The sequence below is a fragment of the Cenococcum geophilum genome (genome assembly GCF_001692895.1).
Source record: "Cenococcum geophilum 1.58 unplaced genomic scaffold K441scaffold_1, whole genome shotgun sequence".
Classification (NCBI taxonomy): Eukaryota; Fungi; Ascomycota; class Dothideomycetes; order Gloniales; family Gloniaceae; genus Cenococcum; species Cenococcum geophilum.
The window spans coordinates 4,511,983-4,536,824 of record NW_027137559.1 but is presented as its reverse complement, the minus strand read 5'-3'; the positions used below and the strand labels follow the sequence as shown (position 1 = coordinate 4,536,824).

Here is a 24,842-nt window from a genome sequence, read left to right as displayed (position 1 = left end):
GTCGATTAAGTTAATCACGTGATTACAACATCTGGTAGCTGACTAAGTTCGAAAATTTCCTCGGAGAAATCGGGCCGTTCTTCTTTAAGCCTTAGCCTATTCGATACGCGCAACAAAAGGTAACCCAAGGCTCCAATAGTTTTTGTTCTTTTGCATTTAAGCCTCTCTGGCACGCAGCACACGGTGAATATTTACTATGAATATCCTCGTAGTTCTTGAAGTTTAGCTTGATTCAAAGACGAAGAAACGGAAATCATTGGACGTCAATTCCGTGGAGATCAACTTGTTGCCTGGCCTTATCGCAATGCGAGCTTTTTGGGGTGGTGGGGTGAATCTAATCGCTGCACATGGACGTCAAATCTGCTTGCATGGATTTGCTTCTTTTTTTGCTCCACCTTTGCGTATAAATGAGAAATCAATGACCTGAGACTGCCGGAGCTCCAGCTTACTCTGTATTCCGGTCTGATCTCCACTCTGACCTTGAAGCTGTGATTACAGCTGTTGCACAACGTCGCCGGCCCCATTTACCATCTGCCCCACGTAATCCCGTAAAAGGTACCAACCGCTCCTTCCTTTCGCTCCCCGAGTAATGAAAGCTAATGAAAACTGCCCGTGCTTAAATGCAACTTGCTGATCTGTTCCCTGCCTCAACCACTTTTAGTTCTCCCAAATCCCTCACATCCACACCAAATTCCCACCTCCCAACTTACCTTGAGAGATACCCTCAGTCATGGCGAACGCTTTAGATCACTTGAGTGCTGGCCGGACGAGGATCGAATGGCTCTCACAGCTAAACACCGAGTACCATCCTGCGAAGGAGTACCGCCGGACTTCAATTATCGGCACCATTGGTGAGTGCAGAGCTGCGGGAGAGCTACTTCAGAATTCAACCTCTCAGAATTGGAACTGGCTAACAATTTCCCGGCAGGTCCGAAGACAAATTCTGCTCAGAAGATCAACGCCCTGCGAAAAGGTAACTTGGAGCTTTTCGAATGCTGAAATTCACAATGCTAATAAGCTGTAGCTGGTCTCAATGTTGTTCGCATGAACTTTTCTCACGGATCATATGAGGTACGTCTGGTTGCAAGGCTAGTCTACTCGATCGAATGGAAGCTAATCGCTCGATAGTACCACCAATCTGTCATTGACAATGCGCGAGAGGCTGAGCGCACTCAGCCTGGTAGACCTCTTGCAATTGCTCTGGATACCGTGCGTTTATCCTCTCTATCCACTACACGTCGATATGAACTCATAAATATACTCGAGTTTAGAAAGGCCCTGAAATCCGAACTGGAAACACTATCGGAGATGAGGACATTCCAATCAGCGCTGGTGACATAATGAACATCACGACTGACGAGGCATATGCAACAAAGAGTGACAATAAGAATATGTGGGTGTTATTTTTACAAGCTCAAACCTTGCTTAGAAACTTTATGGAAGGCTGAAGCTAACACTTCTTGTTATTAGGTACGTCGACTACAAGAACATCACTAAAGTGATCGAAAAAGGTCGTACGATCTACGTCGATGACGGTGTCCTCTCCTTTGGAGTCCTCGAAGTCGTTGACGACAAGACCGTAAAATGCAAATGTTTGAACAACGGCAAGATCTCCTCTAAAAAGGGTGTCAACCTCCCGAAAACCGATGTCGACCTTCCTGCTCTCTCAGAGAAGGATAAGGCAGATCTCCGCTTCGGCGTGAAGAACAAGGTCGACATGATCTTCGCCTCGTTCATCCGCCGCGGCGACGACATCAAAGCCATCCGTGAGGTCTTGGGCCAGGACGGCAAGCACATTCAGATTATCGCCAAGGTTGAGAATCAACAGGGTGTGAACAACTTCGATGAGATTCTCAGGGAGACGGACGGCGTCATGGTTGCGCGTGGTGATCTCGGTATCGAAATCCCGCCCAGCCAGGTCTTCATCGCCCAGAAGATGATGATCACCAAGTGCAACATCGCAGGCAAGCCAGCTATTTGCGCGACACAGATGCTCGAATCCATGACATACAACCCTCGCCCGACCCGAGCTGAAGTCAGTGATGTCGGTAATGCAGTGTTGGATGGTGCGGACTGCGTCATGTTGTCTGGTGAGACTGCCAAGGGCAATTACCCTGTGGAAGCTGTCACTATGATGCACGAGACATGTCTGCTGGCTGAGGTTGCTATCCCATATGTGAGCGCTTTTGATGAGTTGAGGAAATTGGCCCCGGTTCCAGTTCCTACTACAGAAACCTGCGCTATGGCGGCTGTGAGCGCAAGTTTGGAGCAGAATGCCGGGGCTATCTTGGTCTTAACCACCAGGTAAATTATTTCTGATTAAGCGGAGGTTGGGGATTTAAAGCTGACGATGACTAGCGGTAACACTGCGCGCCTGGTTTCCAAATACCGACCCGTCTGCCCAATCATCATGGTTACCCGAAACGCTATGGCCTCCCGCGTAAGAACCGGAAATCATTTCCCGCTTCCTAATTTCAACTAACTTGAACAGTACTCTCATCTCTACCGTGGTGTCTACCCCTTCTACTTCCCTGAGCCAAAACCCGACTTCAGCAAAGCTTCGTGGCAAGAGGACGTCGACCGCCGTCTTACATGGGGTATTATGAACGCCATCAAGCTCGGCGTGCTGAACAAGGGCGACGCCGTCGTATGTGTGCAAGGCTGGCGAGGCGGCATGGGCCACACCAACACGCTCCGCATCGTTCCGGCCAGGGAAGACTTGGGCCTGGACCAGGATGCTTAAAGTAGTGCTTGGGCTAGGGCTAGGGCTAGGGCTAGGGATTCTCTAGCGGGATAGGTTGGCGCTTTGTGTATCTACAGTAACGAACTGCAATGGATTTCTACACAAGCTGTGTGATAAGATGTGAGGGAATTGTAAGGGGACAGGAGGGTTGGATTGAGACGCGGTCATGTGAGGGCACTCTCGCTATTCGCGCTAGAAACTAAGCATCTAAATATGTACGCGTATGGAGCGTACGATATGTTGTGCAACAAGGATTGGCGTGCAGTTGCAGTTTATTCGCAGTTCACCTCTAACAGATCTCTTCGTCTGTCAGGATTTTGCCACCTCTTAAATACTTGGAGCGCTGCCTTTAGAAGCTTGTTGAACTTTTTGCGAGTATCCCTTAGCACGATGAAATGGGCCCTGCTGTTATCGATAAGAGTCAGCCAATTGGATCAATAGGATCAAGCGTACTTTTGATGTTCGCGCACAGACCACCTTCCCGTAGGGTCCCATCGTGCTAAGGGATAGAAGTGTCCCACGTGATCAAGGGAGCTAAGTTTTCTTGATAGGCTAGAGCATAATTCAAAATTGCAAGCGAACCTTCGCTACGGATCACATAGCAGAATCTCCTTATATAAACTCTACGCCTTGCTATTAAGTAAAGGCTATCAATCTGCTGTCTAAGTACTGCATAAAACAATCCATATAGCCTATCTCTTAGGGTTAAGCCACTTAATATAAGGTAGCCAACACTTATCCTTTCTACAGAATGGAATTTGACATATTTTACAGCCACAATGCGTCCTTGGCGCTCTTGGCGCTCAGATCAGTATTATTGGAAGTACGATTGGAAGTACGATTGGAAGGCATGGTTGATAGTAATGTATTGATCAAATCTATGTAGGCTATACGCGTAGTTTTGATTCTGCTATTCCGCACGGACCATTACCAGAGTAGCTGTTTTATGAAGGGTACCAACAGAGCAGTTTTCGAGATCGCACCATCCTATGTAAAACTTTTTACTACCGCCCACAACGTTCAACAACCACCACCAGCACCTACCCACACGCTGTGCGACGTCTCTGCGTCGGTTCTGCTAAATCCGAAGATTAGCAAGTTCGTAACCGTCACCTCGTACAGGTGCAGAGTCCGATTTCGACGGCCTATATATGTATATATCTATGTCTATATCTCCGTGTGTATATATAGCATATACTCTAGACATTTTAGTGTGTGCGGTTGCTTAAGTTAAATATAGCTACCGATGCGCGTTCTGTATAGGTAAAAGTTAGGTACCGCCGACCTTTTTCCGGCGGCTCTATCGGTGATCACGCTGAGCTTTCGCCGATCCCCATCGGCGACCGGACCACGCTCAGCTGTTCCCCGGAACTTAATTTTTCGCTACGAGTGACGTGGCGATGCAGGCATGCTGGTGTCTAGTTCAGCCACACAAGGCTTGGCTCTGTTATTAGCCGGGGTCCGGGTTAATAAACATATCCCTTAACCCGTTGATTCTGGCGCAACGATATCGATAAGTATTAGCCAATAGGAGGCCCTTATTCGAACCTTTGTGTACAGCTCAGCACGGTGCCAAGCTGGCCTCAGCGTCGCGCCTCAACGGGATATGTTGTCTGTTACTTTGTCTTCAGTGTTTTCTTGCCCTTAAACTCTTCTATACAGTTATACTTTGTTACGGGTCAAGCTCTTGGTGGAGATGACAAGGATATTAACCGCACATCAACCACCTGACGAAAGTGATTTCTTCCTGCTCTCCCTTGACGGTGGTGGGGTGCGCGGTCTCTCGTCGCTGATGATCCTCCGGCAGCTCATGAAAACGGTAGACTCGGAGAACCCGCCCGAGCCTGGAAGCATTTTGACATGATTGATACCTCGACCGGCGGGCCTATCGCGATCATGCTCGGCGGGCTCCGCATGAGCATTCAGAAAAGCATCACTGCATACTCGGGCCTTTCGGACAAAGACTTTAAAAAGACGAAACATCGCGTGAATCTGAAAGGCAAAATCCAGGGTAGATTCGACGGTGAGATGTTCAACGGGTCATTGTCGCCAGCCTTGAAGCCCTCCGCGAGGATCTGTTGATGAGCTCCGATAATGGATCGGTACGAAAACCTCCGTTCAGCTTCACAAAGGCGGGGCTTACAGCCAAGATTTCAAATTTCGCCTAACCCAACATTATGGCAGACACCATATGCCAGAGGATCGTCTTCATCTGCTCGACATTTGCCTAGCCCTGAGGAGGATTCCCTAATAAAAGCACGGAGTACTTGACGGAGAACACCGGAGGCATTGTTTTCTAGATTTCAACTATCGTCAAAACACTCCTCTCAACAATTCTTTGCCCCGCATATACTTTCGATATCCTTGAGAAGACACTTGATACATTACCGCCAACTATCGAAAATCTATATAGCTTTATTGTTGGTGATGTCATTACTAGGTTGTCTAACAGTATCAAAGGCGAGCGGTATGAAGGGCGAGGAAGTGACCTTTTGGTACTCTCTAGAAAGAGCTTGATTTGGGCCTACGGAGCATCTTTGCATCAGCCTTTGCGCCTCTCAGAGCTATGAGATGCTCTTGCCATGCCCGATAAGAAAGACCGCGAGCTTTTGAGCTGGGATCCCTTCTGGACACATCGAGTGCAAATTGACAACTGGTCACAGTTCCACCGCAGCCCCTTGGATTTGTGTGGACCGCTCTTGGACTTCCTGTCACCAAAAATTGTAGAACAAAACAGGTTAGACGATCAACAGAGCAAGGTCGGGCCCTCAGATATTATTCAGCTGCTTCATTCAACTGCCAAAGAATTCCTCTCGAGTTCTAAAGCGGCAAAATGCTTTGCATTCCCCCTTGAGGATGCTACGATTCTTGTGGGGAATGGGTCCAAACTCTACTGTATATTGAAATCACCCTGCCAACAAACCCCACGGAATTCTCGCTTCTACTGGTGCGAGCAGAGAGTGGCTCGGACAGGCTAACCCTCGATGGAAATAGACGGCGTGTGAACGTGACTGAGCGCTGAAGAGCTGACGGTGATTTGCTCCTAAGTAAAGGGCCCTGTTTACTGATACAAGCAAGAAGCTCGATAGAAGTTTATTTGTCTACCCTGGTAATAACAATAACTTTCTATAAGACTATACTAGGTAGCTGACCCACTATTTGAGAATCTGCCAACCCTTTCAAATGGTCTCAAATTTGGCTGCTGCTCCCGTGGGACGGCGGGGCCACCTAAAAAATCCTTTCTCCTAATGGTTGGACTAACTTGAGGAGATTGCACGTTACCGTTTTCCACACTGATAACCAACGAATCCCTCCGTGCAGATCCACTTATGGAGCTTCCGCCCGCGCCCCGCCTGTTCCTCTTTCTGCACTCGCTCACTTCCTGCTGGGCGGAGATAACTTCGGCCTGGTCATGCCAGAGCACGTATCCTTGGTGCACGACCGTCTCGTCCCCAGGGATATGTAAGCGTGGGAAAAGATACAACGCCTCAGATTGTGGTGTCTGTTGCTGCTGAGTTATTTTGCCGAAAGCCTCTAACCAAGCCCAGTCGTATTCGTACTCAAGGGGCTCTTCAATATGAACTTCGATTTCCTTTTTACTGTGCTGCATTTCTAGCCACAGATTCGCAGCCTCTTTAAATAATTCCTCCAGCCTGGCTTGGAATTCTGTGCCATCATCACTAAGGAAAAGGCGCAGCTGTTCATGAACATTCTCGGATGCCTCTCTTGCCACATCGGCCACCGCGTTGTTTTCGTCTTCTGTCTGACGATTGGAGAGGAGGAGTGCGCGCACAATATCACCCTTCCGGCTCCTGGCCCCGAAATGACGGTTCAGGATATCCTTGGTCCTCCAGCTCTCTTCAACAGACTCAGGGACGTACCATGGCCTGAAAATATTCGTGTAGAGCTGGGCGGCGAAGATATGCAATGCAGCAGCCACACGCATAAGCTTAGCTACGGGGGAGTTAGTAGGAGGAAAGCTTAGCTTCACACGCAGCCCCCTCAGCTTCTCCCAGGAGGTAATATCCTGTTAAGGCAAGGTTAGTGTTTTAGAGGTAGTGACCGGGGAGCGAACATACTTTCAACGCTTGACTAGGGAGATCAATAGAAAAAGTGGTGTTCATCACATCAAGGCAGCGTTGGAAAAACTGGTCCAGATTTACCCTTCTATCAGCCCTTAGAGTCAGTATATTGGATGTCTAGGCATCGCCAACGTAAGTATTTCACTTACAAATCATTGAGATTCATGTCTTTCAGTTGGGAGAGATAATTGTCCCATTCCTGCAGCCGACGCTTGTTGATATCGCACTCCTTTCTCGCGAAATCTGCTTCCTCGGTCGCTTGAGCTAGACGGCTATCTAGAAAGCGAACATTCTCTTGCAAGGACACTAAATCCGCTTCCATGCTTTGTACTTTCCTTTTATACGTGGTTTCAGCCTGATTTTTTTCCCTCTCTCCCTGTCGTTTGAGATCAGCCGTTTCTTTATCCCACTTCTTGTAACGAGCCTCAAAAGTGTCCAGCATTTGCGCTTCTATAAAAGAGATGCGTTTATTCTTCTCCGACAGCTCAGCTGTCTTCTCGGCAAGTTCACTTTGCATCGTGCTGTTCTCCTTAATGATTCGGTCCATATCGGAATATTCGCGAGAGTGCTTGGAGACTCTCTGTAGTATATCCTGAAAATCGTTCCAGTCTTGCGACACCTGCTTATGTCTCGCAGCTAGATCTTTTTGCGAGAGGCTCCCGGTTCTCGTCGGGGTGGTGTCGCTTCCCGCGGTGCCTCCAGCAGCGGAGCTGGCATTGGAGTTCAATTTCGACGACATACTATGGGGGTTGACTGGGTCATCAAGTTAGTTTAGTATAGCGGCTAGTTGACGGAGGGGATATAGTAAGGGGAAATCGCGTACCCTGCTTAGCCTGACTGGCTGCGACCTCCCAAAGTGAAGATCGACCGCTCGATGAAGCCTTTTGTTAGATTGCTGGGTTCTAGCCAGAGTAAATAAACATCAGTGTGCAACAGCCTCACATGGGCTGCCGCGCCGTTCTCTAACACCGCATCGTCACACTTGGCTGCCTAGTTTGCCCCGTTCCTAAAGAGAGAGGCAGGCTGGCGGATTTAGTTTCCACGAGCCGTTTGCATATGACAATCGAGGGATGGGCATGCAGAAAACAGCTTTTCCTGCAAATGGCGCGCAAAGTGAACGATGTGGTTCGGTGCAATTGGCTGGGACAATCTTGGACCAAAGCGCCAGTCACAATCTAGGTTGGACGATTTCCTTGGCTAAGCCACGTTTTAGATATGCGAAAGCTTGAGTGGACCATCGGCTGGGCGTCTTGCAGGGCGTTCTGTCTCGTTCTCTGGGTCCCCAAAAGCCTTTGAAACGTGCCCTCAGCAGATAGCTCCGACCTCTTTTCTGGTGAATCAATGCTGGGGGCAGTAGAAGCTAATGAACAGAGATCGTTCGATGCCCTTGCAAAACGATAGTTGTGTTAGATCCCCAACCAAACATGGGCTAAGTGACATTCCGAGGAAAATTTTGTTTGTGAGAGATGATGGTATCTATTTTCTTCCGCCTTACGAAGACGATTGACTGGACCAGCATGCCTAGATCCAATAATTCGTCGGGATAAAAAAAATAAAAACTATACAGGAGAATACCGAAATTCATTTTGGTTACAGAAATATTAAGTTACGATAACTCACCGTTAAACTTATATTTTACTTCTCCTATAATATTAACACAACCCAAAATAACCCTGGACGGCATAAGAAGGTCCTATGGAGGTGGGAGCCTCATCACCAAAAATGGACGCTCAGTGGAGCGTGGGGTATATCAGAGCATGTCAACAAGATCACTGAGGGAGTAGATAATAAAGGGCTATACGCGCAAAAGCGTATTATATTGGTAAGGCAGAGTACAGAACTTAAGCTCCCTAGCCCTATATCTATCACATATCGGGGGGGCTGATTTGGCGCGGTTACGACCCGGGTTAATACGAGGTTAGGGCCACCCCTGCTGATAACGCACCCGAACCCCGCACGAGGTCGCGCAGCGACCGCCCCCGAGTACTTTCTGTCAGGGCACTGAGCAGGCTGATGGAATGATACATATGATACTCTATGAGGAAGAATCTCAGGGGCTCGAAGGCCCCGAGAAGATATCTACACGATGGCCCGCGCGCTGTCACGTGACACGTCGCTGAGCTCAAAGAGACTGCCCAAGTACCCCCCCTACCAACACTTTCGCATGCGATTTTGGGCGAAAAGGTACATAATTTGTGTTAGATTGGTACTTCTGGACGGTCGCGTAATGTTGATCTGAATTTACAACACCTAAACGGGCTCTATTCCTATATTAAGGCGTCTTAGTTGCTATAGTGTAGTTATATATTAAGACATCTTGGTTACTATAGTATAGTCCTATATTAGGGCGTCTTGGTTAATGCAGTGCAGTTATATATTAAGGCGTTTCGGTCACTATAATACAGTTCTATATTAAGGCGTCTCGGTCACTACAGTGTAGTCCTATATTAAGACGTCTCGGTCACTAGTACAGTCCTATATTAAGGCGCCTTGGTTACTGTAGTAAAATAGGTATTATCTACTACCTAAGAGGGAGTCTCCCCTGCCCTAGATATTCTTATAAAGCCAATCTAAAGAATGCCGGCCTTGTAGCTATTCTAGCTAGTTAATAGCCTATCTTTCGTTTCTTGCCGTACCGTCTTCTACGCGCCGTCTTATATCTTTAATTATCTTACGGCAACGACTATAGAACATAGCCTCGCCATTAACCCGCCAGCGTGCCCCCTAGCAGCGGTTAAAAGCTTTAATTAACAGCTTACCTGCTAGCCCTAAAGTCTACTTAGTCTAGAGCTAGAAGACTAAATTACCACCTTAAAGCATTTTATATTTCCTTAGCGGCGCCTATAGGTTAAGGATAAATAGGAGAGATAGTTAAGTATTAGCTTATTCCTGCGTTAGTAGGGGTAATGCAGATATAGTAGACGGCTAAGTAGGCGGTGTAGATATTGTAAACGGCTAAGCGGATAGTGCGGATATTATAAACGGCTAAGTAGACGGTGCGGATATTATAGACGGCTAAGCGGGCGGTATAGATATAGTAGATATTATAATAGACGGCGCGGGCTCGCCTAAAGGTAGACATATAGACTCTATAGGCCCTATTTAGATACCTATCTTTCCTTACTAGATCTATATAGGTGCGAATAATGCTAATAACCTTTCTATCTCGCTAAGGCGTTCTAAGATTATCTACACGCGTAATTAAACTCCCTTTATCTTGGAGATTACGGCCTTATATCTTAGCTTAGCTACGGCCTTATAGGTGGGCCAGTATTTCCATATTATTAGCTTATTTAGCGTAACTATATTAGCTAGTAAGCTTTCTACCTATATAGCAAACCTCTAGTACTTCTTATAGCTAAAGAGGGGGTCTTTCTATAGGGGGTTAAGTGGGAACTGCTTATATAGGATTACTAAGTCATATAATAGGATTACCCTAAGCGTATAGAGGAGGCGTAGAAATCCTAAGCCCGTAAGGTTAAGCTGTATAACCTTATTATTAGCCCTACTTAAGTAGTAGGCCTCTATACATTTTAGCTAGACGTTAGTTTTAGGCTATATCTTTAAATAGAGGGCCTCCTCTAGCACCTTCCGTGCGTGGGGGAGAAAGTAGCCTTTTCCTTTCTTTAGGAAGCTAGTAATTAACCGTATAAATATATAGGGTAGGTAGCTAAGGTAGGCTTCTATTATTACGTCCATATTCTAGCGTCCAGCCCATTTAATTTAGGTCTCTTTAACGCCGTTAAGCTCGGTATACCGGACGCTCTACTTATAGGCGCTATAGGTTTTCTCCTTTAAGTAAATTCCTACCCCCTAGAATATCTTTTTATTCTATTTAAACTGCGTATAATAGCTTAGCGGCTATTATAGTACTTTAATACTACTAGGGAAGACGTATAGGTTATAGTAATTCTCTAGCCACTAAAAGGATGGGAAGCTTTTAGCGCTGTTACGGAACGTAGGCAATGGCTACAGAGCGTATATATTTGAGGAGTCTGCAAGACGTTGCGCGATTAATCGTGAGGGTCGAGGGCGTAAGGAGGTAATATACCTACGCGTAGCTGACATAAGCTGTATATAAGGTATACGCAAGAGCATAGGGCTCTCCTGTAGAGGCCCTTACGGTAGGGTTCCGTAATACTACCTCCCCTCCTATAGAGGCGGAGCTCTAGCGACGCTATGGTTACTATATATATATAGAAGGGACACTTAAGGTATAGAAAAGAAGAAAGGGGGGTATTATTAAAGGTTTAATATAACGTTATATAATAAGGCTTAGCATCTAAGAATCCAACTAATTAAATAACTTTAACCGCCGGTTAAAGTTCCTAGACATCTTAACAATATTCTAGTTACGTAATTGCACTTTACCGCAATCCAATAGTAATTTACCCTTACGTAGTAATATATAACGGTTTAACTCTATAAGGGCTCCTATAAAGAATTAGGTATAAAATCTCTACTTAAGCCCAGTTTCTATAGGTTCGCGTAGTAAAAGTCGCTAATTAGATCCTTTACATTTTTAAAGTCTTCCTATAATTGCTATTCTGGCTAATTTATATCGAATCCTATATATATAGCTTTATAGTAAAGCCGTCGCCCTCCACCTTTACTAAAGTATTTAGAGTTAATAATTTGTTTAATAGTCCACTCCTTATAGTTCCTATCTTTATTCTTATCTCAGATTAGTACTAGTAGGGGTTTAGGCTATATCTGCCCTAGTAAGGGGTTAAGCTAATAGAGGTATAGTAGCTATAGGTAAAATATAGGCTATATTTTACGGGTAGCTAGGGTAAGTAGGAGTTTTAGCTTATATACAGCTCCCTTATTAATAACTCGTTTAATTAAATAGGGGCTAAGGTTTTTATAATTAAGTGACTTTATAGGCCTTTATATAGAGATATTATGTATATTTAGCTATACCTAGTCGCTAATACGCATCTCCAGTGGCGGCGTTTTATAGCAGTTAGTAAAGTAGGCCTGCTTTACTTAAGCCTAGGCCATTTCTCCCTTATAGTAGTTAAGTAGATTTTTTATATAGTCTGTATACTAGTCGGCAAGTAGCATCTTAAGGCGTTTTCTATATAGTAGTTTTTTATTAATAGGTTCTAGTGGCTCTATACCGGATTAGGGGTAATAACCCTTGTTCGCGAAGAATAGGGTAAGTCCTATAGTGGTTAAGATATAGTTATTTACTATAAATTTACCTAGTAGGAGGTGATTTACCTAGTTATCTTAACTATAGGCAACTACCTATTATAGGTACGCTTTTATGCTAGTATTAGCGTTTTCTAGTTACCTAGTAGTTTTATAATAGAAGGATGTAGATATCTTAACGGAGATACTAAGGCGTTAGTAGATTCGTCTCTATATATTAGAGTTAAATTATATACCTTAGTTGGACGTAATTAAGTTAGGTAACCTATATAGTCGGTAAACTTTATAAAGGAAGGCGTTAGTAACGTCGCTAACGGCTACGCCTTTAGTTAGGATATAGTGGCGCTCTTTTATAAGTTAGTATATTATTATAAGGATATTCTTATAGGTATGGCTATGTCATTTATAGGGTAGTAGGTTAATAACGAAATCTATAGCGATATCTGCCTATCGTTATATAGGTACTAGTAGAAGGTGCAGTAGTCCTTAGTACTTTGTATTAAAGGCCTTAGCGCGCTTATAACCGTAGTAGGCGCCTATAAAGCATTTAACTAAGTCTATTATTTTTAGTTAGAAGTAGTATCGGCTAAGAAGCTTATAGGTTCCTTTTTTACCTAGGTAGCTACTTAATTAGAGGTCGTGGGCTATTTAGATTAGTTGCCGTTATAAATTTTCTAAGTTAGGGATAAATAGGTGACCTCTATAATAGAGCCTGTTCTCTTTTACTTTTAAGGCTGCTATATTAATCTGGCCTAGGCTTTAGAGGTTAATAGATAACGTATAGGCGCTAACGGTCTTTACGGCAATAATTTAATACAGTAATAGGTTAATAGAGGTATTATATGCCGTAGTAATAAGCTTATTAATTTTAGGAGGTAACTCTAGTTTTATAGTATGCAGCTAAGGTACAGTTAGCTCTATTATAGGTAGTATACTTAAGGCTAAATTTCGTACTTTTAGAATTATCTATTATTAGAACTAATTATAGGGGTTATTTTTAGACTAAGGAAGGTCTTACGAGTGGCGTATTAGGCTATTAGGTTTAGTACCTTATACTTCTAGTCTATATATAATTTTAAAGTTAAAACTAGAGAGGAACTTGTTCTAATATACTTAGTATTAGTTTAGCTACTTTATAGTTATAAAGTACTTAAGGTTGCGATGGTCCGTAAGGACTTTAGTTAGCTAGTTAGGCTCTACTAAGGAGAGTTCTAGTTAGAATTCTTTAAATGCTTATATAATTGTAAGGAGTTCTTTATTATAGATCTTATAGTTATACTCTTATAGTATAAGCTTAGACGAGTAAAATGCAACTAGGTAAAGGAGACCGTTATTACCTATCTAAAAGAGGACGCCTATGTTAACGTGGTTTAAGGAGTCGGTTTTAAGATAAAGTTATCGTCCTAGTATAAAGTAAGCTAGAATAAGTGCTTTAGTAAAGGCATTTTTAAGGTCTTAGAATGCCTTCTCGTATTTAGGCGTCTAGGTAAAGCGTAGGTATATTTTTCTTCCTTTTACAAAAAGGCCCTTCGTTTACATTATTGCTATAAGTAGTGCTACTACGCCTAAGAAGTTATATATAAATTTCCGATAAAAGTTAGCGAAACTAAGAAAGGCTTATACGTCCTTAATACAGTTAAGGGCTTACTATTTAGTAATTATATATACCTTCTTAGGGTCTATACGGACACCCTTAATAGTAATAATTAGTTTAAGGTATTTTACTTCTATAACTAAGAATTTATATTTCTTTAAATTAATATAAAGTCCTATATCCCTAAAGCGCTATAGGACCTTTTAAATATATTTGGTATATTTAGAAGGGTTATTATTATAAATAAGTATATCGTCTAGGTACGCAGAGTAGAAATTATTAAGGTAGTCTTATAAGACGTTATTAATATAGCTTTAAAAGGTGCCTAGGCCGTTATATACGCTAAAGGGTATAATAGTATATTTAAATTGGCCGAAGCGCGATATAAATGCGGTTTTTTATTTATTACCTTTCTATATTTAGAGATAGTTAAAGGCGGCAATAATATTAAGCTTAGTATAGATTTTAGCTTAGCTAAGCCGCTTAAGGGTCTCCCATATAAGCGGTACTAGGTATTAGTTTTTAATTATAATAGCGTTAAGTCCTTTATAGTTAATATAGAATTAAATACCTTCTTTTAGCTTCTTAGCGAGAAGGATAGGGGCGGCTATTAGTAATATGCTAGGATAAATAAACCCTTTATTAAGGTGCTCGTTAATATACTTTCTTATAACTAAAAGTTTATCTTTTAATATTAGGTAGGGTCTCTTATAAGGTAGCGTTTTTCCTTATTTAATATTAATGGTATAGTTATTAGGTTAATATAGAGGGAGTATATCTACGCCCTTTTATGAGTATATATTAATAAAGTTATAATACCTCTTAGGGAGGAGCTTGCGGAGTTCTGTATTAGTAAGTCCTTTTTTAAGTTTTATAAACTTCTTAAAGTTTAAAGGTAAAAGTCTATAGAGTTTTATAGGGGCGTTATCTTCTAAAAGGTCGACTATATCTATCCTATTACTATAGAGGACGTAGTTTTATTCTTTATTAAGCTTATATAGTTATAATTAGAAAGCTATAGTAACGGTTTAGCCTTTCCTATATACTATATAGTAGAAGGCCGCGGCACTTATATAGTAGTAGTTAGTTATAGGTAAAATAAAAAGGGGTTTCTTAGGTTAATATCCTAGTAAGTAAATAAAGGCGGCTAGGCTATATCCTAGGTAAGTCTCTCTATAGTATTTAGAGTTAAAGGTTGCTTTTTTCTTTTCCTAGTTAATAGCGGGGTTGTATTATTTAAGCTAGTTTATTTTAAGGATAATAGGGTAGTTGTAACGGAACCTTGTAGTAAGTACTACGGTGGGTCCTGTTATTAGGCTAGGTGTGTAGGTAATGCGTAAAATCAACAACGTAATAACAACTAGTAGAGTAGTTGCCCAATAGATTAACTCTAATTATATTCTAAGAATCACTATAAGGAAAGAACTATCTAGGTAGAAACTAAGGTCCTTTAAATACATAACCGTACTTCTATGAAATCCTTCTTATATATAATATACGTAAGGTATATAAGGTACATACGTTCCGTTTATTCTCTACGTTCCTTACGTAGCATATTATATAACTTATACTACTATTCCTTATTATATAGTTCTACCGGTTCTATTTTAGACCGTGCTTATATTAACTAACTAGCTTCTTCTAACTCCTCTCTAAGTAGTTATAATATTATACTTAAAGCATCCGTAATACTATCTCCCTCCTTTCTATTTTTATCCTTAAAGATTCTAAGCATCTCTAAGTTGTTTACTAGAGGTATAATATCCGTCTAATTAATTTAGTTAATATTATTACTTATAATGCCTAAAGCCTCTTCTTCTTTATACGCGCAATGACGTACCCGTACTATTACTGTAATACTATTACTAGGTAAAATTATACCATCTCTATATTCTTGTTACTTAAGAGAGGGGTTAGTTTATATTACGCTAGCAAGTCCTTTATCTTAGCAACCCTCCTCTTATTTAGAGTATACTAAAGCGAATATTCGTTTATCCTGTAACGTTTGCTTTTCTTCTAACGCTAAATATACACATCCTATAACTCTTAATAGTTATTAAGTTCCCTAAGTAATTTATTATAGGGTCTTATATTTAATCTGCCGCTATAAAGCTTAATAGTAAGTTGTTATAAGCCTTAGCTAAACTAGAACGTTTTTATAATATGGAATAAAGAGCTTTAGACGCTTAAATCGCGGCATCTACTTATCTTCTTTACCTTAAGAAGGTTCGTAAAAAGGTTTTTTTTTAAGGAGTAGAAACTTATAGAATAAGGTCTATAGGAACTTAGTAATAAAAAAATAGATTCTCTTCTAACAGCAAAGGAAATAACTCTAAGTAATTCGGCAATCGCTCTTCCTAGGTCCCCCTTAGGTAACTCGTTCTTTAATAATCCTTCTTTAATATTACCTAACCTATTTTCTTTTAATACTCCTATACCTTTCCTATAGCTTTCTTTAAATTCTCTAGTGGTTCCTAGGTAGTCTTATTATAGCCTATCCACTTAACCTTATATTATATTTTATTATTAACATCCTTATAACTAATGATCTTTAAAACTTACTATTTGTCTTTTTCTTATCCTCTATATATATCTACTTTATAAACTAGTGGCTTAACTTTCCTATATACTAGCTCTAGCATTATAATATACTATATAGGGTAGATCTTTATCTTGGCTAGTAGGTTTAACTTAAATATAACTAGTGAAATCTTTTAACTAATTTTAAAAGGTCCTAGCCTAACATAGTCTAACTTTTTACTTAGTTATTAACTCTTAAAATTTTTATGTAGTAGCTATACTTTATCTCCCTCCTTAGGATCTAGTCCCTTAGATTTTTTAGCATTATAGTATTTCTTTATTCTTTGCTATATTACCTTAGCTGTTTCCGTAAGGTTCTTATAAAGATTTATTAATATCTCCATCCTTTATTTAGCTGTGCTGCTTATCCTCTTTACTTAACGTAGTAATAGCAATATTCTTAGCTTATATCTATAATTCGCCTTAAATAGTAACATACCCATTCCTTCTTATAGTGTTATATTATATACAAACTATATAACTAGTAATAGTAATACCTAATTATTCTATACGTGATTAATATAATATCTTAGATACTGCTCTAGTGTCTAATTTAATCTTTTTATTTAACCGTCTGTCTATAAATAATATGCGGTAGAAGTTACTATTTAAACTCCTTACTCCACTAAGAATACCTCCTAAAATACTGCTATAAATCTTAGATCCCTATCTAATATAATTTTACTTAATACTCTATACCTTATAAATACTTCTTTAATATAGATTCTAGCGATATCTTCTGCTAATATTTCTTCTATATATACTATAAAGTATCCCTACTTTATAAGCTTATCTACTATTACTAAGATTATATTATAATCTTATCCGGTAATAGGATCTTTTAATTTTAGTAACTTAATAATAAAGTCCTATAATATAACCTCTTATGGTCTCTCTAGTATTTTAATAGGTTATAGCCCTCTATATAGCTTATACCTTATTAATTTTTTTTTTTAGCAATCTAGATACTTCTTAGTAACCTTTCTAGCTATCCTCTAGATTTTATTAATAATATACTCCTCCTAGAGTTTTAACACTAAGCCTATAGCTTCGTTATGTCCTTAAGTTAGTCCTTTATAGAAATCTTCTATAAATTGCTCTACTATACTTCTTAGGATATACTTTGCTTCTTAGTTTTCATATATATCCAATTATAGATCTTTTAGTTATACTTTTAGAATTCTTTATACCTAAAAGCTTTCTAGTAACTTATAGATTTTCTCTAACTCTTCCTAAGTTACTATAATTTTTGGATAATTATACCTAATTAATCCATCTATATCTTTTTGTAATAAAGCCCCTAATAGCTTTTTATTATTTTATAGTTTAGCCTTTTAACTTAGAGCGTCTACTTTTGTATTGTTTATACCCTTAGTATACTAAATCTTAAAATAGTATTCTGTAAGCATCTCTGCCTATCTAACCTATCTTTAGTTAAGTTTCTTTGTTATTAGGAATCCTATTAGGTTTTTATAATCCGTCTTAACTATAAATAGTTTCTCTATACCTTATAAGAATACTCTCTATTCCTTTAGTGCTGTAACTATACCTAATAACTCCTTATTATAGATATTATAGTTTAGTTCTAGTAGTATTATCTTTTAACTATAATATACCACTAGGTGCTATCTATTTGGATGCTTTTATATAAAGTATACCCCTAATATAAAGTCTAATATATTTATCTTAACAACCGTTTCTAGTCCTAGTTAATAGATCTTAAGAACTAGCTCCTAGGTAAATAACCTTTTAACTTCCTTAAACAGTTCTTATTATTTCTTTCCCTATGCCTATAGTTTCTCTTTCTTTATTAACCGCGTAAATGGCTTAATATCCTTTAACTATTGCGCTATAAACCTTCTATAGTAATTGCAAAACCTTAAAAATAATCTTAACTGTATAATATTCTCTAGTTTTTGCTAATTCACTATAGCTTTAATCTTCTTTAGATTTATACTAAGTTAGCCTAGTTTAATAATAAATCTAACAAAATCTATCTTCCTAGTGAAGAACTCGCATTTCTTAATTGCTACTAGCATTTATTCCTCTTATAGTCTCTTTAAGACCCATTTAACGTATTCCCCGTATTCTTCCTTAGTTATTAAGTAGATAATAATATTGTTGAGGTATATTATAATAAATTTATCCAAGTATTCTCCTAATATATTATTAATTTGTTTTTAGAACGTTGCTAGTATATTTATAAGCCCGAATTATATAACTAATAGTTTATATAGTTCTTCCTTTAACCTAAAGGCTGCCTTTTATTTATTACCTTCCTTAATTCTAATCTAATGGTATACCTATCTTAGATCTATCTTTATAAAGATTTACGCGTTACTTATTCTATCTTAGATCTTACTAATTAAGGGTAAAGAATACCTATCCTTTCTAGTAATGCTGTTTAACTATCTATAGTTAATATATAGCCTTAGCTTACTATTCTTCTTTAGGACAAATAGTACTAGATAACCCGCTAATAATTATAATAGTCTAATATATCCCTTTTATAAGTTCTCCTAAATAAACTCTTTTAATGCTTTACCTTCTTTTTTAATAAGCTTATAGATTAGAAAGAACCTTAGACTTATTTTTAGTTCTAATTTTATCTTATAGTCCTATACTATATACTTTAACAGCTTTTTACTTTTTAGTGACTATAGTTTCTTACTATACTTATAGTATCTCTTTAGTATATAGCTTAGTCCTTTTTCTATTTCCTTATAGGTCGCTCCTACTTAGTACTATACTATTTTAGCTTATTATTATATCTTACGGCGTTAAGTATCTCTAATATTGACCTAACCTATAACCTAATTAATCTTTAGATTATATTCCTGTAACTAAGGCATCCTTAATATCGCCTCGTCCTTCCCTAATAGTAGGATATTAAAAGATATCCGAGTCTATCTTCCTTTAATAGTTAACTAAATAGGTCCTATTTTAAGATTAATAATACTATCCCCGTAGGCTATTAGATTTTCTAAAATTATTACTAATAAATATAGGTGCTCCTTCCTTCTATATAGTAGTCCCATTCTTTTAACTGCTGCTAGTAAGATATAGTTCCTTATTACTCCACTATCTATTAATGCTTTAAACTATTAATTTTGCTATTTAACTTATAAATTTAGGTATCTTCCTTAAATTCCTTTAAGGGTCTAAGGCTTTACTACTAGTTCCCTTTAATTCTATAGGCCTCTACTTTTCCTAACTATTAGCTACTAGATCCTGTTTATACTTAGTCTAACTTAGGCCAATACTTAGTTCGCTTTTTATCTTTAATATACTATAAATAGGTATTCTCTAAATATTCCCACCATTATTATCTATCTAGGCATTCTTCCGTAAGGAATCTTCCTAGTTAAAGTATTAAGTTTCCTTATTCTTAAACTTTTACTAGATGCTAGCTATATATATACTTAACATTTTAGTATTTTGCCTTATCCGTTATTTAATATATTCTTATTAGATATTTCCAATTCCTATCTTTTAGTGTCCTATATATACTGCACGTATTATCTATATATGCTATCCATAATAGTGTATAATATGCTTAGTGTCTTAGGTTAACTTTTAGCTTATCTTCATCCTTAAGTTTAAACCTTTCTTATATTAATCTAAGCGTCGCAACTTTATTTGTAGGTACTAAGATTTATTTTTTGCTTTTTTAGTCCTCTAATTACTCCTTTAAATCTTTTAACGTTATAATTAAGGCTCCTTTAATATAAGTTATAGCCTTTTCTGTAATTAGGTGGTCTTAGACAACTTTTTTATCTAACTATATATAGAAATCTTCCCACTTATTATTATATCGCTGCCTATACCACTTTTAGTACAACTACTTAAGTATATACGCTCTATCCGTAAGGAAGTATCTTCTTATTACTATATTATAACAGCTTTTTATATATTATTCCTTAAATCTAATTAGGATTCCTAAATCCTCTTTTTATTCTAGTTTAGTAAGCCACTTAGCTCTTAGTATACCTATTCTTAGCTTATTAGTAATTCTTCATACTAGCGCTCTATCCCTTATATAACCTAGTAGGCTAAATCTCTTATCTAGTTTCTGCTCTTGCTATAAGGTAATTCTCACTCTAAATTCCTCTATAGTTTCTTTTTTTTTGCGTCTTATAAGTAGATCCTTAAAGTCTTTATACTTTTTAATCTTAGTATTAACTTTTTAATCTTTAGGTTAAACACTATATTTAACTAGTAAGTCCTCTAGGTCTATATATCTGTTTTTTAGTCTAACTACTACCTAGATTACAGATTCTCTAATCTATAAAGAAGCTCCTTACCTCTTACCTATAGGTGTCCTTATTCGTACTCCAAATTCTTAATCCCTTAGATTCTTTAATCCTAAGCTTACTTCTAACTTAAGCTTAGCTCCCACCTTAGTCTAATTAGGCGTCTGTAGTGTTCTTATCTTATCTTAAGAGTTTTAAATCTTATCTATCTTGTCTTAAGAATTTAATACCTATGGGAAACTCTATCCTAAGCTTATTTATATATTCCTAAACTAAGCTACTACCCTACTTTATCGGTTTTCGTCCGTTATAGGTCTTTAAGCTATCCTTATCTCGTCTTTAGAATCTTAGATCTTTCTTATTTTATCTTAAGAATCTTAAGCCTTTAGCCTTTAGCCTTTATTAAGTAATAAATTAGCACTAGCAGTTGTCTGCTTACTTGATTTTTATAAGATATTCTTCCTACCGTCTCGCGAAGCGATGGATGCCGTATCTAATAGTGTTATAATGCCCGTTACTAAACCTTACTCTATAGCGGTCTTAGTCTCTACTTCTAATGCTAATGTCTTAAGATCTTCTTTCTTAATATCGCTGAATGGATTCTTCCTAAAGTCCCTTTCTAAATACTGCCTTATTAATACTGTACTAAAAGTTACTATTAGATCTTTGTTACATTTATAGAGCCTATCTTACTCTTTATAGTTTTAGGTAGCTCTTAGTTTCTTTAAACTAGGTTCCTATAGCCAATAGCTTATACCGTACTTAGTATCTTTATAAATTTAGCACGCGTTATTATAGTAAAACATAAAATGGTTAATTAAACAATCTTTTATTCCTTATAGTGTATTATCGTCCCTCTATACATATATACTATCTACTAGTCCAGTTCCCTTTATTATATAGTAACTCTAACTATCTTTACAATCTCTAGTAAAATAATCCTATTTTCCGCAATTTATATAAGCTCCCTCTTTAAACCATTTTTCTTATTATAGAGTCCGCCTAAATATCTTCTACTACTAAGATCCCTAATTTAGCCTTTACTTCCTAGACCTTTAATTACCTAATCCTTATTCTCTTAGTTTCTATAATATCTTACTTTATCTCTTATAGGTTTCTTTAGTACTACTTAGGTCTATTAGCTCTACGCTATACTATAGTTTTTAACTTAGCTTTAATTAATGCGTACTCTATACCTTATATAACTATAAAACTCTATCCTAACCTCTCTTAGTCTATTCCCTTTAGTAGATCCTATTATTAATCTTTATTACTTAATCTATTAATTCCCTTAGGGTGTCCGTATCTTCTATTAGAATAATTATATCCTAGACTTTAGCCTTAAGTCCCTATTTATACTATACTATAAGCGCCCTATTATTTTACTTAACTTATATTACTAGCGTTTAGAACTACATTATATATTTAATAGCTAAGGTTTGTTACGTAATGTCTTAAAACTTTCTTTCCGCCGTAGTTATTACCTCTAGGTCTCTAAATATCTATATAAGTTGCTCTATAAATCTATTTTAGCTTAAGAATATAAACCGTACTTCTTAATTCGTCGTTATTATTCTATTTGCTTATATCTCTATAAGGTAAGGCTTAAACCACTTAAGTACTCTTCCTAATAAGAATAATCCTATATACGCTATTTAATCCATAAGTATTACTAGCTTTACTCCCTCTTATATAACCTTAAAGTATATTTATATAAGGAATCCTTTAAGCTTTAATCTCTCTCCTAAGAATCTTTTAATTAATAGTAACTTAACCTTTACTGCTCCTATCCTATTAACCCTTTATTTAAGTGCCGTATTATTTTCTATTAACTAGTTAACTATTTCCTATAGTTATTTAACCGTTATAGGTTATTATAAGTTAGTATCTGCTATACTAGTGTCACCTCCTAATCTTAAAGTAGTTGCCGCCGTCAATGGCGTTATAGTGGCTGCTTTTAGTGGCATGTTGTTTAACTTTTAATACTATAACTAGGTAGTAATTGTGTAACAGAACCTTATAGTAAGTACTACGGTAGGTCCTATTATTAGGCTAGGTGTATAGGTAATACGTAAAGTTAATAACGTAATAACAACTAGTGGAGTAGTTACCCAACAGATTAACTCTAATTATATTCTAAGAATTACTATAAGGAAAGAACTATCTAGGTAGGGACTAAGGTCCTTTAAATACACAACCGTACTCCTATAAAATCCTTCTTATACATAATATACGTAAGGTACGTAAGGTACATACGTTCCGTTCGTTCTCCACGTTCCTTACGTAGCATATTATATAACTTATACTACCATTCCTCGTCATATAGTTCTACCGGTTCCATCCTGGACCATACTTATATTAACTAACTAGCTTCTTCCAACTCCTCTCCAAGTAGTCGTAACATTGTACTTAAAGCGTCTGTAATAGTAGTTAGTAAGTAGTATAATATAGGCCTAGAGCTCTTTTTAGTGCCCATTTATATCTAAGTAGAGTTATACTACGTAGGTAATCTTCTATATAGTATAACTACTATTAGCAAGTTATAGGGCGCGGGCTTTAGTAAGGGGTAAGGTAAGTAGGTTATAAGTACGTATAAGTTAGGTATCTATAAATTAGTTAATAGCTCCGCAGTTAATTATAGAATGGCTTTTATATTATTTTATAGCAGTAGTTCCTATTATAGGTAAAACTATTTATTTCTATCTGTTTATCTTTATTAAGTTATTTATTAAGTAGGCCAATATATAGATCCCTTTATTATTAGGGCGTCCTAACCTATAACTTAGGGCTAGGACTTAGCGTTTTCCGCTTCTATATCTAATTCTACTACTATTACTACATCTTCGTCTTATATAGTAGTAGCGCGTAGCAATATATTTAGTATTTAGGGCATTAAGTTAAGTATTAGGCGGCGGGTACTAAACCTAGCTATTAGGCAGTTTAGGTTATCGTAATAATAGCCTTTTTAACGGCATCTATAGTAGTATCCTAGTTTCTAAAGTAGCTCGCGCTTTCCGTCTAGGAGTTTTTATAAAAAGGTTAGTATAGAGAGGTTAATATTAGCTCTAGTAGTACTTAAGATAGTAGGCGTTGGTGGCTTAGTATATATAGGTTTAGTAGGCCTAGAGGGTTTTTATAGAGAGGTCTTTAAGTAAGGGTTAGTAGTAGTAATTTAATTTAGTTATTATTTAATCTTTTATAGGGCTGCTACCATCTTATAAATATTATTGTAGTTATAGCTAGCGGCTGCGTAACTAAGGCGATAAGTAACTTTTTTAAGGAAATTTTTCCAGTCTTTAGTATTATCTTAGGTAAGGGCTCCGGTGTATTTCTAGAATTTAATATAAAACTTATTAAATAATTTAGTAGGGCTTATCTTTAGGGTGTATAGTTTAGCTTAGTTAGTAGCTAGTAGGTTATAGTCGCGGTATATTAAGTTAAGATTATTAAGAACTTTTTAGTAAAACTACTACTTTTAGGGGCTACTAGTCTCCTATTAGGCGAAGAGTCTATTAAATAGTATACTCTTTATTTGCCCGATAATATAGCTAATCTTAATATCTCTTATAGAAAAAAGGTAGGCGCTCTAAGTTAGTTTCTTATAGATTTATATCTTTTAGTAGCTGTATTTCTTACAGTCTCCTTAAAAAACTAGGGAATTAAGGTAGCGTATATTAGACCCTATAGTAGCAGTTTAGGTCTAATTATTATAGCTTTTATTATCGCTGCTTTAGTAGGGGTTCCTATTAGGTAAAGCTACTTAGCGCTAACCCTCTATTAAGCGTTAAGTAGGTAAAGTTACTAGGGGCGTAAAGGCTTAGGTGGCGTTATATATAGTAAAGAGGTATCTAGCGTTGTTATAAATATACTTATTAAGCTAAAATTATAGGTATTTAATTATACCTTCTTTTTTAGTAACTATAGTAATTAGTGCAATCTCCTTCTTTTTTAACTATTAGACGTCGCGTTTAGACACATAAAGGTCGTCTTTAGTTTCTTAATATATATTATTAGCGAGCGCCTTATAAGCTTATAGGTCTTAAATAATATCGCGATCTTAAGTAGTACGCATCTTAGCTTATATAAGCTTTAGGTAGTAGTTCTATAGAAGGCGGTAGTATTTATTAGGGTCTTATACTACCATTTTTATAAACGTCTTGGCGTCTTATATTTTGATTTTAATAGGTAATAGCCCTTCCGTTTACTTATCCGTAGTTATATAGTTAATAAAAAATAAAACATTATTAGTGTCCATCTCCTTAGGGGTTAAAGCTAGGGCTAATAAATCAAATTCTCCTAGGATTAATTGGCGTCGTAGGTTAAGTATAGGTATTAGATTATTCTTTAGGTTTAATATATAGTGATATGCACGACCAGCTTCCACCCCCCCTCTGGAAAAATATTATTTCGCTTCGGTACACGGGCTCGCTAGA

General features: G+C 37.7%; 6 protein-coding genes across 6 annotated transcripts; 2 read left to right on the top strand and 4 right to left on the bottom strand.

The window, feature by feature from the left end:
- Window positions 1-159: 159 nt before the first annotated feature.
- K441DRAFT_650477 (uncharacterized protein) lies at window positions 160-550 on the bottom strand. Its single transcript, XM_067647039.1, has one exon. The coding sequence runs from the start codon at window positions 522-524 to the stop codon at window positions 297-299; it is 228 nt and encodes a 75-aa protein (XP_067510444.1). The 5' UTR covers window positions 525-550; the 3' UTR covers window positions 160-296.
- K441DRAFT_650475 (pyruvate kinase) lies at window positions 373-3,189 on the top strand. The gene is made up of 9 exons (XM_067647038.1): window positions 373-555; window positions 662-851; window positions 929-973; window positions 1,025-1,071; window positions 1,129-1,209; window positions 1,272-1,393; window positions 1,471-2,304; window positions 2,359-2,440; window positions 2,492-3,189. Exons 2-9 carry the CDS (start codon window positions 731-733, stop codon window positions 2,741-2,743), a joined length of 1,584 nt encoding a protein of 527 aa, XP_067510443.1. The 5' UTR covers window positions 373-555; window positions 662-730; the 3' UTR covers window positions 2,744-3,189.
- Window positions 3,190-5,025: 1,836 nt separating this feature from the next.
- On the top strand, window positions 5,026-5,801 carry K441DRAFT_7535 (uncharacterized protein). Its single transcript, XM_067654432.1, has one exon. The coding sequence runs from the start codon at window positions 5,326-5,328 to the stop codon at window positions 5,719-5,721; it is 396 nt and encodes a 131-aa protein (XP_067510442.1). The 5' UTR covers window positions 5,026-5,325; the 3' UTR covers window positions 5,722-5,801.
- Window position 5,802: 1 nt separating this feature from the next.
- K441DRAFT_7544 (uncharacterized protein) lies at window positions 5,803-6,830 on the bottom strand. The gene has a single exon (XM_067654433.1). The coding sequence runs from the start codon at window positions 6,687-6,689 to the stop codon at window positions 5,883-5,885; it is 807 nt and encodes a 268-aa protein (XP_067510441.1). The 5' UTR covers window positions 6,690-6,830; the 3' UTR covers window positions 5,803-5,882.
- On the bottom strand, window positions 6,719-7,377 carry K441DRAFT_650473 (uncharacterized protein). Its single transcript, XM_067647037.1, has one exon. The coding sequence runs from the start codon at window positions 7,370-7,372 to the stop codon at window positions 6,971-6,973; it is 402 nt and encodes a 133-aa protein (XP_067510440.1). The 5' UTR covers window positions 7,373-7,377; the 3' UTR covers window positions 6,719-6,970.
- Window positions 7,378-13,629: 6,252 nt separating this feature from the next.
- K441DRAFT_532457 (uncharacterized protein) lies at window positions 13,630-18,336 on the bottom strand (the record flags this gene model as incomplete). The annotated part of the gene is made up of 2 exons (XM_067642235.1): window positions 13,630-13,767; window positions 18,223-18,336. Coding segments are annotated over 2 exons (252 nt in total), but the record flags the coding sequence as incomplete, so codon positions are not given.
- Between the last annotated feature and the right edge of the window lie 6,506 nt (window positions 18,337-24,842).

Bases quoted from the DNA above. Each gene is read 5' to 3' on its own strand.
- K441DRAFT_7544 (XM_067654433.1), bottom strand. From the start codon at position 6,689: ATGCGTGTGGCTGCTGCATTGCATATCTTCGCCGCCCAGCTCTACACG.
- K441DRAFT_650473 (XM_067647037.1), bottom strand. From the start codon at position 7,372: ATGGACCGAATCATTAAGGAGAACAGCACGATGCAAAGTGAACTTGCC.
- K441DRAFT_7535 (XM_067654432.1), top strand. From the start codon at position 5,326: ATGCCCGATAAGAAAGACCGCGAGCTTTTGAGCTGGGATCCCTTCTGG.
- K441DRAFT_650475 (XM_067647038.1), top strand. From the start codon at position 731: ATGGCGAACGCTTTAGATCACTTGAGTGCTGGCCGGACGAGGATCGAA. The intron at 1,394-1,470 runs GTGGGTGTTATT...TCTTGTTATTAG, and splicing joins AAGAGTGACAATAAGAATAT to GTACGTCGACTACAAGAACA. The intron at 2,305-2,358 runs GTAAATTATTTC...GACGATGACTAG, and splicing joins ATCTTGGTCTTAACCACCAG to CGGTAACACTGCGCGCCTGG.
- K441DRAFT_650477 (XM_067647039.1), bottom strand. From the start codon at position 524: ATGGGGCCGGCGACGTTGTGCAACAGCTGTAATCACAGCTTCAAGGTC.